The 23,215-nt window shown below is 43.5% G+C and overlaps 1 protein-coding gene across 1 annotated transcript in view; it reads right to left on the reverse strand.

The window, feature by feature from the left end:
• Positions 1-22,895, reverse strand: part of fam219aa (family with sequence similarity 219 member Aa) — a 63,547-nt gene extending 40,652 nt beyond the window's left edge. Inside the window, exon 1 of the mRNA XM_060935513.1 lies at positions 22,694-22,895. Coding sequence (XP_060791496.1) covers positions 22,694-22,753 — 60 coding nt within the window. The 5' untranslated portion in view covers positions 22,754-22,895. The remainder of the gene's footprint in view (positions 1-22,693) is intronic.
• Positions 22,896-23,215: the final 320 nt, after the last annotated feature.

Genomic DNA, 23,215 nt, shown 5'->3' on the forward strand with positions numbered 1-23,215 from the left:
CAAATTCAATGTGTGACCTTGTCTTGAAAACCCCAAGCCAGCGATGCAGTGATGTCGAGCACAATGAAGAGGCTCATACAAATATAGCTGAGGTAACGAGAGGTCATATGACCAGAGAGACACTACTCATTCATTCATTGTTTGTCACTTACAAATAGGGGTTTGATATTTTCACAATCATAAGCAAATATCACGGTTTCCTCACTGAGAAATGAAGGGTGCCCATTGGAGGAGTCCAGAGGAACCATGTTATGAATTTTTTTTCATCACAGTTGGATAAAAATGTGACGAGAACCACTGGAGTAAGTAACTTGAATAGGTTAAAAAAAACAATTTAATTAATGGGTACTAGATGAAAATGCATTTTAATTAGTATTTTGAACGTAAGGTAATCATCGGATCATACATGACTAACTGTGAAACTGTAACGCTCAAACAATCCTACTCTCTGATCAAAAAACCTTTTAGATGTTCAATGTTGTGGTGAAAAAAAACAACAACCATAGCACACAACTAAAATTCTGAGCTTCTTATTCAAACCTCCCAGGCTTGAAATGAACACCCATCTACACACCAAACGTAAAGTCAAAGTCCCTCTTGCATCAGGTTTTCCCAGGCAGTCTCCTGTCCCAGTACTAACCAGTCTTTTGGGGCACATTAGACAGTGCTGATCTCCGTTTCTATAGCCCTCAGCCTCTTACAGTGGGGCAAAAAAGTATTTAGTCAGCCACCAATTGTGCAAGTTCTCCCACTTAAAAAGATGAGAGAGGCCTGTAATTTTCATCATAGGTACGCTTCAACTATGAGAGACAGAATGGGCGGAAGAATCCAGGAAATCACATTGTAGGATTTTTAATGAATTAATTGGTAAATTCCTCGGTAAAATAAGTATTTGGTCACCTACAAACAAGCAAGATTTCTGGCTCTCACGGACCTGTAACAACTTCTTTAAGAGGCTCCTCTGTCCTCCACTCGTTACCTGTATTAATGGCACCTGTTTGAACTCGTTATCAGTATAAAAGACACCTGTCCACAACCTCAAACAGTCACAATCCAAACTCCACTATGGCCAAGACCAAAGAGCTGTCAAAGGACACCAGAAACAAAATTATAGACCTGCACCAAGCTGGGAAAACTGAATCTGCAATAGGTAAGCAGCTTGGTGTGAAGAAATCAACTGTGGGAGCAATTATTAGAAAATGGAAGACATACAAGACCACTGATAACTCCCTCGATCTGGGGCTCCACGCAAGATCTCACCCCGTGGGGTCAAAATGATCACAGGAACGGTGAGCAAAAGTCCCAGAACCACACGGGGGGACCTAGTGAATAACCTGCAGAGAGCTGGGACCAAAGTAACAAAGGCTACCATCAGTAACACACTACGCCGCCAGGGACTCAAATCCTGCAGTGCCAGACGTGTCCCCCTGCTTAAGCCAGTACATGTCCAGGCCCATCTGAAGTTTGCTAGAGAGCATTTGGATGATCCAGAAGAGGACTGGGAGAATGTCATATGGTCAGATGAAACCAAAATGTTCTATTTTCAACTTGTGTTTGGAGGAGAAAGAATGCTGAGTTGTATCCAAATAACACCATACCTACTGTGAAACATGGGGGTGGAAACATCATGCTTTAGGGCTGGTTTTCTGCAAAGGGACCAGGACGACTGATCCGTGTAAAGGAAAGAATGAATGGGGCCATGTATCGTGAGATTTTGAGTGAAAACCTCCTTCCATCAGCAAGGGCATTGAAGATGAAACGTGGCTGGGTCTTTCAGCATGACAATGATCCCAAACACACCGCCCGGGCAACGAAGGAGTGGCTTCGTAAGAAGCATTTCAAGGTCCTGGAGTGGCCTAGCCAGTCTCCAGATCTCAACCCCATAGAAAATCTTTGGAGGGAGTTGAAAGTCTGTGTTGTCCAGCGACAGCCCCAAAACATCACTGCTCTAGAGGAGATCTGCATGGAGGAATGGGCCAAAATTCCAGTCACAGTGTGTGAAAACCTTGTGAAGACTTACAGAAAACATTTGACCTCTGTCATTGCCAACAAAGGGTATATAACAAAGTATTGAGATGAACTTTTGTTATTGACCAAATACTTATTTTCCACCATAATTTGCAAATCAATTCTTTAAAAATCAGACAATGTGATTTTCTGGATTTTTTTTCTCATTTTGTCTCTCATAGTTGAGGTATACCTATGATGAAAATTACAGGCCTCTCTCATCTTTTTAAGTGAGAGAACTTGCACAATTGGTGACTGACTAAATACTTTTTTGCCCCACTGTACTTATTACATAGTTGGGTTACAGTGGGGGGCTGGTCCTCTGGTAACTGTGAGAGTTTGAATCCTTACTCACATCTGTATTACTTGCCAGATAGCAGTAGGTACCATTTTTATGATGGTCTTTGGCATGACCCAACCACGAGTAGAACTCATGGTCTCCCGGTCAATAGATGGACACGCTAACCACTAGGCCAGCTCGTGGTGGTATTGAAGGTAACGGAGGTAAAAATAACGTCTCCGTTGATTTACCAACCAGGTTGGCAACATTGCGTGCACTCACACTAACAGTTTTCCAACCTGTTTCTGACACCTGGACGTGGCGATGTATAATAAAGTTCCTGGCTAAAACCTGACTCAAATGCTGAGGAAACAGAGAAGTCAAAAAGACTGCAAAGAGGAAACAAGATGTTTTTGGTCATCTCTGAAAATGGTCTTAGCTACACATTGTTTAGCAGTTAAATCCACCGTAGTTAAAAGCTTTGATGTGACCAACCCATGGAATTTCAATTACTAGTTAATTCTAATTTTATCGATCTATCCTATCCTTCGGCCTCGGCCGAGATGCCCCGCACAACTCTTTGCCACACCTTTCTATCGGCCATTACGTTTGGCAGGTCATTCACATCGATCCCAGTATCCTTCAACACGGATGCAGGGAAGGTGAGTTTTCTTGACCTTACTGGTCAGTGACTCTGGCTCCACAACAAGAAGCGAGATATCGGTTCCTCCCTAGCACGGAAGCAGTGCCCGGCAAAGAGCACCCTTCAGACAGGTGGTAAGTCTTGATAAATTTCCTCTAGGGTAGCATGAGTGGACCAGTGGATATTTCAGACGTGACGTAGTAGGTTGGTATAGATTCCATCTAGTCACTGCTGTTGTTTGACTGTCAGCGTCCAGGTCTCGGCTCCATAAAGGAGGATGGGCTCTATGAAAGATCTGAACAGGTCAATTTTCAGATTGTTATCCAGGCTAGAGCGCTATATCTTGTCAAGGGCAATACAGGCTTTCCAGGCCAGAGCTTTACGAATGTTAAAGTCCTTATAGGAGTCCATTATGTAGGAGCCTAGGTACTTGAAATCTTCAACACGTTTAATCTCCTTCCCAGATAGAGAAGTTATAACAGAAGGATCAGAAGAAGTGGATATGTATTCCGTCTTGATTTCATTACAGTAAAGCCCAACTAGGGCAGCTGAAGTTTCAAGGGCTCAGGGAAGGAATTCCGCATCTCTGACATGCTCCGACACAATTGCTAGATCGTCAACATAGTCCAGGTCGGTGAGAAATTGTTAACTTTAAATCAACTCCCAGGGATCCGAGTACTTGCATATTTTCCATTGTTTGTATTATTGACTGTATTTTTTCCCCTCGATAAGGTCACTTTCCAATTCCCACCCACCAGCCAGCTCTTTCCAATCATACCACACCTACCAGCTGGGAAAAACAAAGGCGAATATGTGCTCCTTCCAAGACATGTAAAGCCAGCCAACTACAATTGCTCACGATGTGTCACAGTACAGAAGAACACCCTCTTCCACATCCATGAGCTCACACACCCTCATGATTGACAAGAGCCAGAACTCATGTCATGGCCTAATGGTTAGAGAAGCAGTTTTGGAACCAAACAGTCACCGGTTCAATTCCCTAGACCAGCAGGAATGGCTGAAGTACCCTTGAGCAAGGCCTCAAACTGCTCCCCAGGCTACTCTAGGTACGTTTTACGTCGCTCTGGATAAGGGAATTCTGCTAAATTCCTGTAATGTAATGTATTTGGAAGACGGCAGACAACACTTTCCTGCGAGTCTGTTACACTTTTCTTTTGTGTTCCTAGCCCATCATACTTTTGAATTAAATGATAAATCATACAACCCCGATTCCAAAAAAGTTGGGACAAAGTACAAATTGTAAATAAAACCTATGCAATGATGTGGAAGTTTCAAAATTCCATATTTTATTCAGAATAGAACATAGATGACATATCAAATGTTTAAACTGAGAAAATGTATCATTTAAAGAGAAAAATTAGGTGATTTTAAATTTCATGACAACAACACATCTCAAAAAAGTTGGGACAAGGCCATGTTTACCACTGTGAGACATCCCCTTTTCTCTTTACAACAGTCTGTAAATGTCTGGGGACTGAGGAGACAAGTTGCTCAAGTTTAGGGATAGGAATGTTAACCCATTCTTGTCTAATGTAGGATTCTAGTTGCTCAACTGTCTTAGGTCTTTTTTTGTCGTATCTTCCGTTTTATGATGCGCCAAATGTTTTCTATGGGTGAAAGATCTGGACTGCAGGCTGGCCAGTTCAGTACCCGGACCCTTCTTCTACGCAGCCATGATGCTGTAATTGATGCAGTATGTGGTTTGGCATTGTCATGTTGGAAAATGCAAGGTCTTCCCTGGAAGAGACGTCGTCTGGATGGGAGCATATGTTGCTCTAGAACCTGGATATACCTTTCAGCATTGATGGTGTCTTTCCAGATGTGTAAGCTGCCCGTGCCACACGCACTAATGCAACCCCATACCATCAGAGATGCAGGCTTCTGAACTGAGCGCTGATAACAACTTGGGTCGTCCTTCTCCTCTTTAGTCCGAATGACACGACGTCCCTGATTTCCATAAAGAACTTCAAATTTTGATTCGTCTGACCACAGAACAGTTTTCCACTTTGCCACAGTCAATTTTAAATGTGCCTTGGCCCAGAGAAGACATCTGTGCTTCTGGATCATGTTTAGATACGGCTTCTTCTTTGAACTATAGAGTTTTAGCTGGCAACGGCAGATGGCACGGTGAATTGTGTTCACAGATAGTGTTCTCTGGAAATATTCCTGAGCCCATTTTGTGATTTCCAATACAGAAGTATGCCTGTATGTGATACAGTGCCGTCTAAGGGCCCGAAGATCACGAGCACCCAGTATGGTTTTCCGGCCTTGACCCTTACGCACAGAGATTCTTCCAGATTCTCTGGATCTTTTGATGATATTATGCACTGTAGATGATGATATGTTCAAACTCTTTGCAATTTTACACTGTCGAACTCCTTTCTGATATTGCTCCACTATTTGTCGGCGCAGAATTAGGGGGATTGGTGATCCTCTTCCCATCTTTACTTCTGAGAGCCGCTACCACTCCAAGATGCTCTTTTTATACCCAGTCATGTTAATGACCTATTGCCAATTGACCTAATGAGTTGCAATTTGGTCCTCCAGCTGTTCCTTTTTTGTACCTTTAACTTTTCCAGCCTCTTATTGCCCCTGTCCCAATGTGTTGCTGTCATGAAATTTCAAATGAGCCAATATTTGGCATGAAATTTCAAAATGTCTCACTTTCAACATTTGATATGTTGTCTATGTTCTATTGTGAATACAACATCGTTTTTTGAGATTTGTAAATTATTGCATTCCGTTTTTATTTACAATTTGTACTCTGTCCCAACTTTTTTGGAATCGGGGTTGTATTTTTAACCTACTTAATAAGTTTCTCGAAATGTATCGCATACTTTCGAACAAGAATCTCAGTGGACCTTGTATTTGCCCCTGAGGTAACTAAAGAATGTATAATTTGTCCAAATTTGTGCATATCAAACAGCTTATACTTTAATAGTGGATTAAAAGAGACAAAAATGGCAAATCATGTGGCATTTATTTAAAAATATTAGAATATAATTGTCAGGTAAACATCATAATAAAACACTGTGGTTTATTAGGATATTGCAGCATTCTGATATATTGTCATTATTGCTCTAACAATGAACAAATGCTGCTCTCTAGCTTAAAAATGTATTTATTTTTGAATACATTTTAAATCATCTCTGAATGTGCAGATATTCCCAGGCAACCAAATGCTTCCAAAATACAGCAAGCTATTGATTCAGCGTCAAAAAAGCAGGTTGGTAGCTTATAGTTAAAAACACATTGTTCCTTCTGAATCTCTGGGGAAGAACCAGGATAGAATTAAGCTCTCTCTCTTTTTTTTTTTTTTTGAGGAACATGTGCATGCATGGCAGTGGTGGGTAGTGCCACTGGAGCCCTTCCTGCCCAGGCACTCCGTTTGGACTCCTTCAGCACACGTCCATGGACAATAAAGCAAGGAACATTGGGACTCTGGGAAAAGCCTGCAAAAGTAATTTATGATACAGCAAGTGCAGTCTGACTAGACAAAAAAAAAAAAAAAGTTGACTGTATGTTCTTTTCAAAAAAAGATGAGCGTACAGGCAACACATGGAATGCTAAATAATTCAGCTGGACTGACAGCTGCGAAAAAGATCATGCTGCGTGTAATCTTGACATGAAGGAAAATGTCAACGCACCAAATCTGACACCAAAAATCTCTCAAATACTAGTTCTGTTCCGAGTTGCTTTTTCCTCGTGCTACAAAAATGCAGCCCTTCCAAAACTGAAGAAAGATGGAAACGTGAACAACATGAAGCACAAAGATTGCTTCAGTGTTCTCATGCCTCATGAGGTGCCCTTCTCACGTCAACAATTTTCTTTCACTTAAAAAACCCTGACTGAACATTTTTGATGGATATAAATACCCACTAAATACGAAACTAAATAGCTAAATTATACTCTGATTACTTTTCGCAATATTTTAACTTGTTTACACTGGAATTTCATTTACTTCCAAGTGTTGAGACACATTAACAACATCAGGTCACAACAAGCTCGCTTTTTACTTCTCAAACTAACTAAACCATGCCAAATAATTATCGTTTCAGTTTGAGTGTCTCATAGGAACAGATATTTAACCCAATCTGTTACCATGTTTACTGTCCTTATTACCAAGTAGTGGCCCTTTTCCACTACCCTTTTTCAGCTCACTTCAGCTCACTTCAGCCCGACACAGCTCGCGTTTCGACTACCAAAGAACAGCACGACTCGGCTCGCTTCAGCCCTGCTTAGCCCCTAAAACTCGCACCATTTTGGAGTGGGGCTGAAGCGAGCCAAAGCGAGCTGAGTGAGGCTGGGGGCGTGAGCAGACACTCCCCTGTGCACTGATTGGTGAGGAGGAGTGTCCTCACATGCCCACACACGCCCCGCGAGCACGCTGGGATCTGTAAACACCGTAAACCCGGAAGAAGAAGAATTACGAGAATTTCTGAAGCCTTATGCGCCTCGCCTCATCTATACGCTCTTGCCAGTATCTGTTGGCGTTGTCGGTGACAACAAGCCACAGAACCAAGACCAGCAACACTAACGACTCCATGTTTATTGTTTACTATCCGGGTTGTGAGACTACTGCTTAAAAGCTCACTGATGTCACTGTTTGCGCCGCTTAACGACATCACGTGACGTCCACCCGCTTTCGCTAACTCCACCCAATGTGTCCACCCACTTCCAGCCAGCACGGTTCAGTGCGGTTGTAGTCGAAATGCAACTCCAACAGCCCCGCTCAGCTCGACTCAGCCCAACTCAGCACGGCACGGCTCAGCCCGACTCAGCCGCGTTTGTAGTGGAAAAGCGGCATAAGTAAGCCCCTTCCTTACCCTTGTCTGTGCCCCGTTACCCCTTTTCAACCAGCAGGGAATGGGTTCTTGAACCAGTTCCATTCAGGATTCTTTGAACCTTGGTGCCAGCTAACAAACCGGCCCACATTTCCACCAGTTTTGAGTGGAACCGTTGTAATCAAGGATGCGTCATGAACGGAGGGCGTTGCACAATTCACAATGGGAGTAAACAGTAGTCACAAGATGGTGGAGCGCACTGATTAGCTGCGAGCTTTTGTTTTGTTATTGCAGATATTTGCTTTCGGTCCGTTTTTTCTGAAGATGTATATTTTCCGTTGCGTTCTCCATTGCTGTGCTCTGGTTCTTCTCCAAACTAATGACACCCATTGATGTCATGGTTCGCACTGGAAAAAACAGCTATATTTTGGTTCCAGCTGGGAGCCAAGTTTTCAGACTCCGAACCAATTTATTTTTGGTCGAAATGCTCAGAACAGTTCAAAATTGGGTGCACAAACCAGAACGGAACCCATTTCCTGTTGGTCGAAAAGGGGGATGTGTGTGTTCACAGCTGATCCAGCTGGACAACAAGAGAGATCATTGAGATAAAGTGCAGGTGATGTATTAGTTTAACATGACATTACATTAATTTAACAGACGCTGTTATCCAGAGCGATGTACAACATACCCAGAAAAGCCTGGAAAGCAATTGGGGATTCAGTGCCTTGCTCAAGGGCACCTCAGTCACTCCTGTTGAGCCAAGGAATTGAACCAGTGACCTTCTGGTCCCAAAACTGCTTCTCTAACCATTAGGCCATGGCTTCCCATACTACTTAACATGTCCTGTTTGGGTGAAGTCAGTAAAGTTACATGAAACCAGGTCACAAACCACTGGCATGGTAGGATAAGGCCCAACATGAAGCGAAGTTAATGTTACCACTCCAAAGTTGGCTATTTTCCAAGACCAGCGCATCCAAAAGTGTTCTCTCATTATCTCTAGCTGCTTTATCCTGTTCTACAGGGTCGCAGGCAAGCTGGAGCCTATCCCAGCTGACTACGGGCGAAAGGCGGGGTACACCCTGGACAAGTCGCCAGGTCATCACAGGGCTGACACATAGACACAGACAACCATTCACACTCACATTCACACCTACGGTCAATTTAGAGTCACCAGTTAACCTAACCTGCATGTCTTTGGACTGTGGGGGAAACCGGAGCACCCAGAGGAAACCCACGCGGACACGGGGAGAACATGCAAACTCTGCACAGAAAGGCCCTTGCCAGCCACGGGGCTCGAACCCAGACCTTCTTGCTGTGAGACGACAGCGCTAACCACTACACCACCGTGCCACCCTCCAAAAGTGTTCTATTCCTCTAATATTATCCTTGAATAAGAATAAGAACCACCAACATGTTTTGTCCAGAAAAGTTACATCTTTACCTCTGATTGGTAGAAAGCATGGACACTGGAGACTCCTTCCAAAAATGTCATACAAGTCTACCAATCAAGTTCCATACAAGTGTAAGCTGTTGTTACTATAGAAACGATAACATATTACAAAGAGCACATCAATACAAACTTTACAACCAGAACTCACCCCAGTGCTATGCTGTTACAGAAAAGGAATCAACACCATCTGACCAATCAGATTTGAGAATTCAACAGCACTGTGGTCTAAAGGTAGATAACAACAATTCCAGCTATTGAGGCACAATAGCCATAAATCCGGAATTAACATGAGAAAAGTGTAGCATGGGGTAACAGCTGGCTCTCTGAATAGCGGGATAGGATGAAAGCGAGGTACAATATCACCCCAGGCTGTGTCACCTCGTCGCAACTCCATTTCAATGAGCAAATGTCAAGCTGAGCTCAATATACTACACACACTCATGTCAATTTGATCGTTATGGAAGTGGACATCTGAACGTTGAGTGAAGTGGATTGATCTCAGACATAAACTGTTCAGTCTGATCAGCATTTAGGCAGTGATGTGGCCAATTACTAATGAGAAATTACTGAGAAGTAGTCTCAGTAACTTGCCATGTGTATAAAATGTACATAATAGTAATAAAAGATAGTTTTGTCTACGTATACATGCATAGGTTTTAGAGATTAAACCTCATCTTCACTTTAAAAAAGGCAGCTCTGGCCTTTTTTGACCATGCTAGCTCACCCATCTTATGTCGGACTATTTTATCTCATCTCATCATCTCTAGCCGCTTTATCCTGTTCTACAGGGTCGCAGGCAAGCTGGAGCCTATCCCAGCTGACTACGGGCGAAAGGCGGGGTACACCCTGGACAAGTCGCCAGGTCATCGCAGGGCTGACACATAGACACAGACAACCATTCACACTCACATTCACACCTACGGTCAATTTAGGCTACGTTTACATTAGACCGTATCTGTCTCGTTTTCTTCGCGGATGCACTGTCCGTTTACATTAAACCGCCTGGAAACGCCGGGAAACGGGAATCCGCCAGCGTCCACGTATTCAATCCAGATCGTGTCAGCTCCGGTGCTGTGTAAACATTCAGAATACGCGGATACGCTGTGCTGAGCTCTAGCTGGCGTCTCATTGGACAACGTCACTGTGACATCCACCTTCCTGATTCGCTGGCGTTGGTCATGTGACGCGACTGCTGAAAAACGGCGCGGACTTCCGCCTTGTATCACCTTTCATTAAAGAGTATAGAAGTATGAAAATACTGCAAATACTGATGCAAATACTGCCCATTGTGTAGTTATGATTGTCTTTAGGCTTGCCATCCTTCCACTTGCAAGTGATAAGTGATATGCGCTGGGATCACACACACAGCGGCTCAGTCCCGAAAACACTGCTAGTGTGCTTCACTCGCGCGCTCTGTGAGCTGCGCAGGGCCGGAGTGCGCACCCTCCAGAGGGCACTCGCTGTTCAGGGCGGAGTGATTTGGAGCGCAGGATGCCTGCGGAGCCGAGCGTATCCGTGTATTGGTATTGTTGTGTGCATGCAAATCGTGTATTGGTGTTGCTGTGTGCACACTAATTGTTTTTTAAAAACGTTAATCTGATGATCCGCTGATACGGTCTAATGTAAACATGGGCTTAGAGTCACCAGTTAACCTAACCTGCATGTCTTTGGACTGTGGGGGAAACCGGAGCACCCGGAGGAAACCCACGCGGACACGGGGAGAACATGCAAACTCCACACAGAAAGGCCCTCACCAGCCACGGGGCTCGAACCCGGACCTTCTTGCTGTGAGGCGACAGCGCTAACCACTACGCCACCGTGCCGCCCGGACTATTTTATACTATATGCAAAAAAAAAAAAAAACACCTTTACTCTTTGCAGTATATCATGAAACAAAATCTGGGCATTAAAATGCAACAAAAATTACACATGTTGAATTAAACATTGCACTCTGGCCCAGAGAGTTAATGTGCAGGGTTGCCAGATCTCATCATTACATTACAGGCATTTAGCAGATATTCTTATCCAGAGTGATGCATGTACAACATACCCAAAGCAGCCTGGGGAGCAGTTGGGGGTTAGGTGCCTTGCTCAACGTCATTTCAGCCATTCATGCTGGTCCAGGGAATTGAACCGGTGACCTTTTGGTCCCAAAGCTGCTTCCTGAACCCTTAGACCACAGCTTCCCCTTCAAAAGGACCACTCCGAATACAACTCAAAAACAGCATAACTAATTCCTTTTAGAGGTTTTTTTTTTTTTTTGGGGGGGGAACAAGCTAACTGTAGTTCACACGCATTTTTGTTTGCTGTTCCAAAACAACTCACTTTGATGTAAACAAAAATGCAACCCTGTTGCTAGCTGTGAAAGTCACGCAGCTCTCTGTAACTAATATGCGTTTTTGAATCCTGCGTTCTCCACCACTTTCCGAATATGAAAGCCAGGAAATGCTGTTTATAGCGAGAGAGAGAGAGAGAGAGAGAGAGAGAGAGAGATTAGCATCAGATTATACCCCTAGCAATGAATAAATCAAATGCTCCGACAATAACACTCCACCATCTGTGGCAGTCACAGAACAGTAAAAATCCCGTCCAATCATTTCATTCAATTCGAACAAGATCAACGGTGAGCTACTGCTCACTTACGTATACCCCCGCCGCTCTGGCTTATATCAGAATGCAAGCAATCAAAGGAATAGGACACTTACTATGAATATTGACTCCAACAAATAATTAACCCTGAAACAAGTAAAGAGCAGTGTCTCTCCCCAGGGATTTCAAACAGCATCCTGGTAAATAGACTGGTACCAAAATTCAAAAAAAGTGCTTATTTAAGGAGTTAAAGGCATTTTTGAGACAAAGTCGGCAAGCAGTCTTATTTTGTCAATTTTGGTGTGCCGAATTCAAATCTGCAATATGCCGAGCTCTATCTGACCTCTGTTGACCTCTAGAGGTCATTGAACTTTGGGCCTGTAAACGTCTCAGCTGAACCCAGTTTCTCAGCTTTCTAAGGAATGAAATGTACTAAAATGATTAATGAAGTTAGCAAATGGCCTTGTTTGTTAAATGTTTGAGTGCTGAATTCATTTTTCATTTGTAAAACGACATATGACCTCTGATAACCTCAAGGTCATTAAACTTGGCCTATAGAGATCTTGCAGTCACGTGACCGGAAAGTTAACAGCCGCCATCTTGTCGGCAAACAACACCGCTGAATACTGCTGCACTCGTGTACAGAATGGATCGATTTCAACCGACGGACTACACGGCTCATTTTTCTAATGAACAGATAACTAGATATATGTCTAAAATAAACGATCTACAGATTAGTGACCCTTATGGCTTACCGGACGTAGTTTTCACGACCGTGTCAGTGGATATTGAACTGCCGGAGGTGGAATACCCGGACGTGTATAATTACCTCATTAACTTTCCCTCGCTGTTCAGTGGTGAAGCACTGCGTGCTTATAAATCTTTGGACAGTTATCTCTACAGAAATTCAGGATCTGTCAGCCCCCCTAAGATGTGGCATCTTGTAAAGAAGAAAATAACAATCCTCATTGGACGGGTAAGTCACTTAAGTATTGAGCACTAGAACTGATGCTAGATATATCAGTAGTATCTAGCATAGCACTGACCAGCCGATTATGGTTGAATCATACATGGCATATATATTTATTTATAAATCCTTATAAGGATTTATCCTTATATTTATAAGGATTTACTACTAAGACAGTGGTAAATTCTTATAAGTTCTTTACTGTTTTTTTTCGTACCACACCGCTAAAGACCCAATCCACCCCGCCCCAACCCTTTTCTCAGGCTCCCACTTCCCGGAATTTTTTATTAGAGCAAGTCATAAACTTATGCTGCAAATAACCACATGGATATACTGAAATAAATACATGACGAACCTGAGATGAAATGGTCACTGCACAGGCACCAGTGATCGTTCCTTCCAGTCGGTACCCATGCCTTGTTCTTGTTGTCTGGATCAGCCCGGCCGATAGCAGCAATCCATTTTGCGCGCCTGTCAGGGTCCCGTGGCAGCCTATGAAACTAACTTCCCGTTTTCTGACCTCTCCTGTTGTGGCATTTATATGCCATGCAACTCTCCGGCATTGTGGCATGGTAATATTTGAATATTTCGGTGAAAAATAATGAAAGTCAGTGTCGGAAATATGGCGTTTAACCGACAAGATGGCGTTTGTCTACAATCTGGAGCGGATGTGACGTCACATGCAAGTGCTCCATAGGCCTATGCATTTAACGGCATTTTTAAACTGACTTTACTCCCCCAAAAAGAATATGAACAGACAAAAAACAAATAGAAAGGAACAAATACAACATTAAATGCCAGTCCATGTACATGTGACTTAGTTTTCACAAATGAGAATGCCTAGGCGATCACCTTACATAACACTGCATTACATTTAGCGGTTATTGTTTATACAAAGCTACTGAAAAAAGGGCAGATTCAGCAGCATACAAAATGTGGGGGCATACAGGTATACAGGTTAATCAGGGTTAGTATATGAGAGTTTTTTTTCTTTGTTGCTTGTTTTTTGTAAAGGCTTTACCCCGTTTAAAACAAAAAACAAACAACAAAGAAAAAAACTCTCATATATACTAACCCTGTTTAACCTGTATACCCTGTATACCCCCACATTTTGTATGCTGCTGAATCTGTCCTTTTTTCAGTAGCTTTGTATAAAAAATAACCGCTAAATGTAATGCAATGTTATGTAAGGTGATCGCCTAGGCATTCTCATTGTGAAAAGTAAGGCCCTGTCCACACGGCAACAGATTCAGGTGAATCTGATAAAATTGTTTATCGTTTCGGCCTGGCGTCCACACGGCACCGGCGTTTTGGGTGCCCCAAAACGAAATCTTTTGAGAATGGGTTCCAGAGTGGAAAGATCTGGCAACGGCGCCGTTGCGAAGTCGTCTGGATGAGTAGAACGGATTTGTTTATGATGACGTCACAACCACATGACTGTGAGTGCTTAACGCCGGGTAGAAGTGTAACAAACTCGTTGCGAGTTGTCAACAAATCAAACAATCCCGCCAGCAAAAATAGGGAAAAAAAAGGAGCGATCTCACCTCTTCAGATGTTGGTTTAAGTCCGACAATACATTCCTTAAAAGGGGCGTAGAAGAACAAAGTAATCCATCAACGTGTAGCATTCAATTTATTCCGGACCATTAAAGAATTCTGGAGGATATCAGAATGCTGGCGTACCAGCTTCCATCTACCCCCATTCATTCCTCTTTCCGCGTCTCCATTCAAAAACAAGCACGTGATTTAAAGGGATAGGATAGGGAGTGAGAAGGTGTGTGCGTGTGACAGTGACAGGAAAGAACCTTCCGCGCATGCGTCATACTTCTTCTATTGTTCTGGTGTCTCGGATGGGACCGTCTTACAGCGCATGTAGCGGTGTGGCATGTATATTGCATCGTTTTCAGCAAGCATTGCGTTGCCATATGTACCTGATATTTTACTGATCCATTGCCCATGTGGACGCGATATTTAAAAAAAAAATAAATCTCGTTGCCGTTGTCGTGTGGATGTAGCCTAAGTCACATGTACATGGACTGGCATTTAATGTTGTATTTGTTCTTTTCTATTTGTTTTTTGTCTGTTCATATTCTTTTTGGGGGAGTAAAGTCAGTTTAAAAATGCCGTTAAATGCATAGGCCTATAGGCCAAGTTTAATGACCTTGAGACTATCAGAGGTCATATGTCGTTTTACAAATGAAAAATGAATTCAGCACTCAAACATTTAACAAACAAGGCCATTTGCTAACTTTATTAATCATTTTAGTACATTTCATTCCTTAGAAAGCTGAGAAACTGGGTTCAGCTGAGACGTTTACAGGCCCAAAGGTCAATGACCTCTAGAGGTCAACAGAGGTCAGATAGAGCTCGGCATATTGCAGATTTGAATTCGGCACACCCAAATTGACAAAATAAGACTGTTTGCCGACTTTGTCTCAAAAATGCCTTTGGGTGTCACAATTCTGGATTTTGGTATCGGTCTAAAACTGTCATTTTGAAATAGCATTTTGCTTCTTGAAACAGCGTCAAAATCCACCCTATAGGTTTCATAAATACATTCAATCGGTAAACAGGAAGTTGATGTGCAACAGACCTGAAAATGGTATACACGGTATAGAATACCAAGCTGAAGCTCGGTACCAAATATCAAGCAGTTGTGATTTGTAGCTGCTGAGAAAAAAGTGTTACAAAAATTTTGTAAATCCACACTATGTTTTGTAAATACATTCAGTCGGTAAACAGGAAGTTGATGTGCAACAGACCTGAAAATGGTAGACATGGTATAGAACCCCAAGCTGAAGCTCGGTACAAAATATCAAGCAATTGTAATTTGCAGTTGCTGAGAAGTGTAGCAAAAATTTTGTAAATCCACGCTATATGTTTCATAAATACATTCAGTCAGTAAACAGGAAGTTGATGTATGACACACCTGAAAACAGTATACATGGTATAGAACCCCAAGCTGAAGTTTGGTACCAAATGGCTATGATTTGTGGCTGCTGAGAAAAAGGGTGTGACGGACGGACGAACAGAGGTAAACCAGTATCCCACCCCACCCCACCCCCCGTCGGAGCAGGGGTATTATAATAATAATAATAATAATAATAATAATAATAAATGATTGGATGGCCTACCTGCCTGTCTACCTATGGACACACTGCCTGTGCATTCAGAACACATTACCAGAATCTTCCACAAGACTAGGCAGGCATATTTTAGACCTAGTACAAAAGCTAGCAAGCTAGTCGACAGCTGTGAGGACTAACCATAGCCATGCTTGTTGTTTACATTCATTATGATAATGTTCGGTGTCTTCTGACACATGAATGAGACATGAGGTAGTCGGATGTGACAACGATGCCCAACACTCCTCCCCTCAACACTCTCTTTCATGGACTCATCCTCCGGCAGTAGTCAGGCAGTGCGCGTTCATGTGTTTTAAAGGAGTGGATTTGGAGGGATGCCTGAAGGAAAGGGGTGGAATTTTTCATTTGGATATTTTCAAAATCTAGCTTACTCTGACTGCTTTCTCCTACGTTGCTTATCCTAGTTTTAATCGAGCTTAAATGTTTATTACACTTCATGTAACATAAAAGGTGTTTTACGACAAATGATTAGCTTAGTTCAGCATGTGGACTGTTAAACATATTGCTGTAGTACAGCCTTAACATTTCCCATTTTACAACTGTAAGCCGTGAAGTAGTTGCCATCAGTCGTTCTCCTCATTTAGATCAGAACAATTACAGGCTAACAATAGACCTGACTTATCGTCTTCATCCATATTCAGCAAAAGTGAAATCTATTTGCAAATTCAGCAGATGGATTATCTCACACTGACACTTTCAGTGTAGTCAATAGTGTGATAAATTACTCTGGAAGTTAGCAGACAGAAAACTTAATTACTTTTATCTGTAATTAAGCATTTCTATTTCCTGCTTCACCACAGGATAAGCCTTTTAACGGTGTGAAAAATCCTTCTTAGCGTATCTCAGCCCAGGAAAAGCTTACACAATACAAAGCTCAGAGCTGGAGTGACTGTGCTAGCTTAACGGGCGTTTTATTTAATGAGGAAAGAAATTTTTGTTTTGTTTTATTCTCTTGTTGATGATTTTCCAATAATAGCGCATCCTGATATGTTTTATTCTTTTTATACCAGAGCAATGACCCAAAACCAAGAACTTATTAAAGAACAACAGGTCGTACATTTTATCTGCTTATACATCAATCAGCCATAAAACTAAAACCACCGACAGGCGAAGTGAATTACATTGATTATGTTGTGACAGTGGCACCCGTCGGGGGGGGATTTATTAGACAGCAAGAGAACAGTCAGTGCTCAAAGTTGACATATTGGAAGCAAGAAAAAAGGGAAAGTGTAAGGATCTGAGTGACTTTGACAAGGGCCAAATTGTGATGGCTAGATGACTGGGTCTGAGCATCTCCAAAATGGCACACCTTGTGGGGTGTTCCTGGTATGCAGTGTTTAGTACCCATCAAAAGTGGTCCAAGGAAGGACAACTGGTGAACCAGTGACAGGGTCATGGGTGTCAAAGGCTCATTGAGTCACATGGGTCACAAAGGCTAGTTCATATGGTCCAATCCCACAGAAGAGCCCACCACCACCACCATCATCATCACCACCACCACAGCCTCAACTCTCTTCATTCTGGAGAGGGATGTCAACAAACTGCAAAGCAGCAGGTCCCAACTTTGTCTCACCATTTACCCTGAAGCACTGTGCTGATCAGCTGTCTCCACTGTTCAGACATCTTCAACACCTCACTGGAAACATGCCATGTGCCAGCCTGCTTCAAGGCTTCCACCATTATCCTCACCCCCAAAAAGCCAAGGATTAAATGACTACAGACCAATCGCCCTGACTTCTGTGGTTATGAAATCCTTTGAGCACCTTGTGCTTTGCCACCTTAAAGTCATCACTGACCTGCTCCTCGACCCCATGCAGTTCACCTACAGACCCAACAGATCTGCAGATAATTCGGTCAACATGGCTCTTCATTTCATCCTTCAGCACCTGGACTCCCCAGGAACCTATGCTAGGATCCAGTTTGTGGATTTCAGTTCCACCTTCAACACCATCATCCCAGCTCTTCTGCAGGACAAGCTCTCCCAGCTGAACGTACCTAACTCCACCTGCAGATGGATCACTGACTTCCTGTCTGACAAGAAGCAGCATGTGAAGCTAGGGAAACATCTCTGGCTCCCAAACCATCAGCACCAGATTCCCCCCTTCCCCACCAGGCTGTGACCTCTCTCCTCCACTTTTCTCCCTGTGCACCAACAGCTGCACCTCCAGTCATCAGTCTGTCAAGCTCCTGACGTTTGCAGACGACACCACCCTCATTAGACTCATCTCTGATGAGGATGAATCTGCCTACAGGTGGGAGATTGACCATCAGGTGTCCTGATGCAGGCAGAACAACTTAGAACTCAATACTCTAAAGACACTGGAGATGATTGTGGACTTCAGGAGGAGCTCTGCCACACCCTGTTTGACTTCCCAGTAACCTCTGTGGAGTATTTCCACTTCCTGGGTACTGCAATCACTCAGAACCTCAAGTAGGAGAAGAATACCTGCCCTCTCACCAAGAAATCACAGCAGAGGATGTACTTCCTGTGGCAGTTGAAGAAGTTCAATCTGCCAAAGACAATGATGGTGCATTTTTGTACCACCATCATCGAGTCCATCCTCACCTCCTCCATCACCATCTGGTACGCTGCTGCCAATGCCAGGGACAAGGGCAGACTGAAGCGCATCATTCCAGGGCTCGAAATTCATATATTTTTTCACCAGCCAGCCGGACTAGTTACCTTCCAAAGTAACTAACCAAACAGAAAATCAACTCGCCAAAATTTGTTAATGTATGAATTTTACTTCTGTCAAAAATAACACAAAAGAGAGTAGTTACCATTGTTCATGACTAATGTGCATTTATTTCAAGACCCAAGTATTTTGATACTGGTTTTTTTTTTTGCACAATTTACAAATTGGCATTTGCTGTTCCACGTCCTCCACGCGATATCCAAAAAAATGCCAGATGACTGACCCCTTACTAGTTCTTTTAGGAACCAATTCGTCCGCTTCCATTTTTAATTTGCCGCTGAAATTGACAGAGCTTACACGGTAGCCGATGCAACACCAGCGACTGCACGAACTGAGTCAGCGCTGTAAACCAGAACTAGAAAATCTTCCTGCAAGCAGTGTTGCCAGATACTGCTGATGTTTTCCAGCCCAAAATATGTTCAAAACAAGCCAAAATGCACTTAAAACCACCCAATCTGGCAACACTGCCTGCAAGTTCCTTTCAGCACCTTGATGTCACCCGGGATTGGTTGGTGAGTGCGTGACATTATTGTTTTTTTTTTTTTACCCTTAGGCAGCCTATCACGTTACTGCCTGAGGGACAGAGAGAAAACCACCGGTAAATGTTTTAAACAAACGCAACAAACACGAAACAAACGCAAGTTGGCAGATGACCATAAAATACTCGATAGTTACGATATAATAATTATATGTATCTCACACAGAATTTTCGGAGATATATCGAGTATATTCGATATATCGCACAGCCCTAGTCCAAATCTTCGCTTCATATATATTTTTTATTTTCAACTAGCCAGCCGGGGGCGGCACGGTGGTGTAGTGGTTAGCACTGTCGCCTCACAGCAAGAAGGTCCAGGTTCGAGCCCCGTGGCCGGCGAGGGCCTTTCTGTGTGGAGTTTGCATGTTGTCTGCATGGGTTTCCTCCGGGTGCTCCGGTTTCCCCCACAGTCCAAAGACATGCAGGTTAGGTTAACTGGTGACTCTAAATTGACCGTAGGTGTGAATGTGAGTGTGAATGGTTGTCTGTGTCTATGTGTCAGCCCTGTGATGACCTGGCGACTTATCCAGGGTGTACCCCGCCTTTCGCCCGGAGTCAGCTGGGATAGGCTCCAGCTTGCCTGCGATCCTGTAGAAGGATAAAGCGGCTAGAGATAATGAGATGAGACTAGCCAGCCGGGCTGCCTAGTGACAGGAATTACCCGCCAAATGACAAATTAAGTCGCCTCGGGCGACAGGACCACCGCAAATTTCGAGCCCTGCATTCACTCTGCTGAGAGGATGATAGACTGCAACCTTGTATCTTTTCTGGACCTGTACAAGTTCAGGACCCTGAGGAGAGCAGAAAGGATTGTGGCCAACCCCTAGCACCCCAGACACACACTTTTTGAATCACTCCCCTCTGGTAGGAGGTTGCGGTCCATTAGAACCAAAACCTCACACCATAAGGCCAGCTTTTTCCCCACTGCAGCTGGCCTCATCAAGATCAGAGAGCCCCCAATGACTCTAAACTCACATTCTCATTCTGTAACATTAATGCACTTTGTCTCTGAACTGCGATTTTGCACATTCATGGTCATATCATGCATTGCACATTCTGGCACACACTGTCAAAGTCACTGTCCCTCCTACATCAGGACCTGGTCTTCGCAGGCAGTCTCCCATCCTAGTACTAACCAGTCTTTTGAGGAGCACTGAGTGGCACCGATCTCCGTTTCTATAGCCCTCAGCCTCTTGTCTATTACATAGCTAGGGTTACAGTGGGAGGCTGGTCCTCTGGTAACTGCGAGAGTTTGACTCCCTACTCGCATCTGTATTGCAGCGTGCCTTGCCAGACGGCAGTAGGTACCATTCTGATGATGGTCTTTGGTATGACCCAACCACGAATAGAACTCGTGATCTCCCGGTTGAGGGGTGGACACGCTAACTACTTGGCCAGTTTGTGGTCAGCACACACTGTACGGCTTGGCTATTTATCTAACCCATTGCACATATTGACTGTGAGCTGGCCTCATGGTTAGCGTGTCATTGTGAGTTCTACTCGCGGTTGGGTCATACCAAAGACCATCATAAAAATGGTACCTACAACCATCTGGCAAGGCACACTGAAATACAGATGCAAGTACGGAAGTCAAACTCTCACGGCTACCAGAGAACTAGCCCCCCACTGTAACCCTAGCTGAATAGGTGAGAGACCGAGCGCTATGGAAATGGAGATCGGCGTGCCATGCGCCTCAAAGAACTGGTTAGTACTGGGACAGGAGATTGCCTGGGAAGACCAGATAGAATAGAATAGAATGCCTTTATTGTCACTGCACAAATGTACAATGAGATTTAGTTCATCACAGGAGAGCAAAGCCACTGCATACGTATGCGCCACCACTCTTGGGCACTTCAGCCTATGTTAACCTAACTGCATGTCTTTGAACTGTGGGGGAAACCGGAGCACCTGGAGGAAACCCACGCAGACACAAGGAGAACATGCAAACTCCACACGGAAAGGCCCCCGTTGGCCGCTGGGCTCGAACCCAGAACCTTCTTGCTGTGAGGCGACAGTGCTAACCACTACACCACCGTGCCGCCCGTATACAGATACTGGCATGGAAGGGACTTTGACTTGACGTTTGACGTGACTGCACATATTCTCTTCTTCTCGCACATTCATGTCATGACTCTTGTTCATCTTCACCTTCATCCTGTGACCTGTTTTTGCACATTATTTCAGGTCATCTAAACAACTCCTTAAAGTGCCATTCCACCATTGGATGTATTCTTTGGCATAAAATACAATATATTTTATGACAACATGACTAGACAGAGAAATCTTTTAGCTTCAAAATGATATATCAAACATAATTTTTTGACAACGACAAGTATATTAATTTTGCGACCAAAGTCACCTACCCTTTTAATTTCCGCGCGGTAGTGAAACGTGATGTCATCGGCAGGTTACCCTTCTTGTGTACCACATGTCGGTCTATTTTTAGACCAGGAAACCCCCAAAGTGAGAGAGTCATTTCTCCTCGTATATGGGGGCCAAAAAAATTGCGAAAAATTTTGAGTTAATCTTTCAGTTAGCTAGATTTATTGGTATTAACTAGATTTATTGGTATTATTTTTATCGCGTTCTATCCGCCATTGCTGATAATATGTGCCACGTCACACGTCACGTGGTACACAAGAAGGGGAACCTGCCAATGACATCACGCGTGGAAATTAAGAGGGTAGGTGACTTTGGTCGCAAAATTAATATACTTGTTGTTGTCAAAAAATTATGTTTGATATATCATTTTGAAGCTAAAAGATTTCTCTATCTAGTGATACCATTTATATATGTTGTCAAAATATATTGTATTTTATGCCAAAGAATACATCCAATGGTGGAATGGCACTTTAAACGTGTCTATTTTTCAAACTTGAAAATCTTCTTATCTCATCTCATTACCTCTAGCCGCTTTATCCTGTTCTACAGGGTCGCAGGCAAGCTGGAGCCTATCCCAGCTGACTACGGTCGAAAGGCGGGGTACACCCTGGACAAGTCGCCAGGTCATCACAGGGCTGACACATAGACACAGACAACCATTCACACTCACATTCACACCTACGGTCAATTTAGAGTCACCAGTTAACCTAACCTGCATGTCTTTGAACTGTGGGGGAAACCGGAGCACCCGGAGGAAACCCACGCGGACAACATGCAAACTCCGCACAGAAAGGCCCTCACTGGCCACGGGGCTCGAACCCGGACCTTCTTGCTGTGAGGCGACAGCGTTAACCACTACACCACCGTGCCACCCCAGATTCTTCTTACTTTTATTCTATTTATATACCTGCTTTTTGTCTATTATTAAATTATTTTATCTTAACTGTCCAAGCACCAGTCACCAAAGCGAATTCCTTGTATGTGTGAACACACTTGGCAGTAAACTCGATTCTGATTTGGATTCAATACTTCTCTCCATTCTCGGCCTTTTATCTTATTTTATTAGAACATTGAGATTTCTTGTTTTCCTAGAGAGAACGTTCCTTGAGCTACTATTTAGCATTTTGTGCTGGTCTTTGTGATGAACTCCGAAAGCCAGATGTGTTCCTGCTGTTTGGAAACGCTACTCACCAGCGGCTGCATCTCCGAGTTCACTGGAGGGACCTGAAACCTGTCTATTTCTTCCATCATTTTGGCAAAACGGCCTTTTTATACAATAAATCTCCGAGATTTAAGCTGACCTCGGAACTGGTAAAACGCATTTAATCAGTCGGATACATCCACCGTGACTTAGGTTTGTTGTCAGCTATCTAACAGTTCCGCTGCTCAGGGGTGACTCAACGTCAACGCGTTATTTTTTTTTTTTTCTTGTCCACCCGTATTCCAAGAAAATCCCGCCTCCTGCTCTGTGATTGGTCATTTTCACAACCTGTCTGCGAAGCAGTTAGTCTGTATTAGCCAATCAGCGACTACCCAGATATCACACCGTCGGCGGAATGTTCCTAACCAATCCTAATGGAGAACCCGGGATTTGTCAGAATACGGGTGGACGGGAATAGCGTAACGTCAACATTTCACTTCCGGATACACAAACCCCGCCCACTTTGATGCGTTAATGAATAATTCAAACGCACGCCTGGAAAGCTCTGTGCT

This window comes from Neoarius graeffei, chromosome 12 (genome assembly GCF_027579695.1).
Source record: "Neoarius graeffei isolate fNeoGra1 chromosome 12, fNeoGra1.pri, whole genome shotgun sequence".
Lineage (NCBI taxonomy): Eukaryota > Metazoa > Chordata > Actinopteri > Siluriformes > Ariidae > Neoarius > Neoarius graeffei.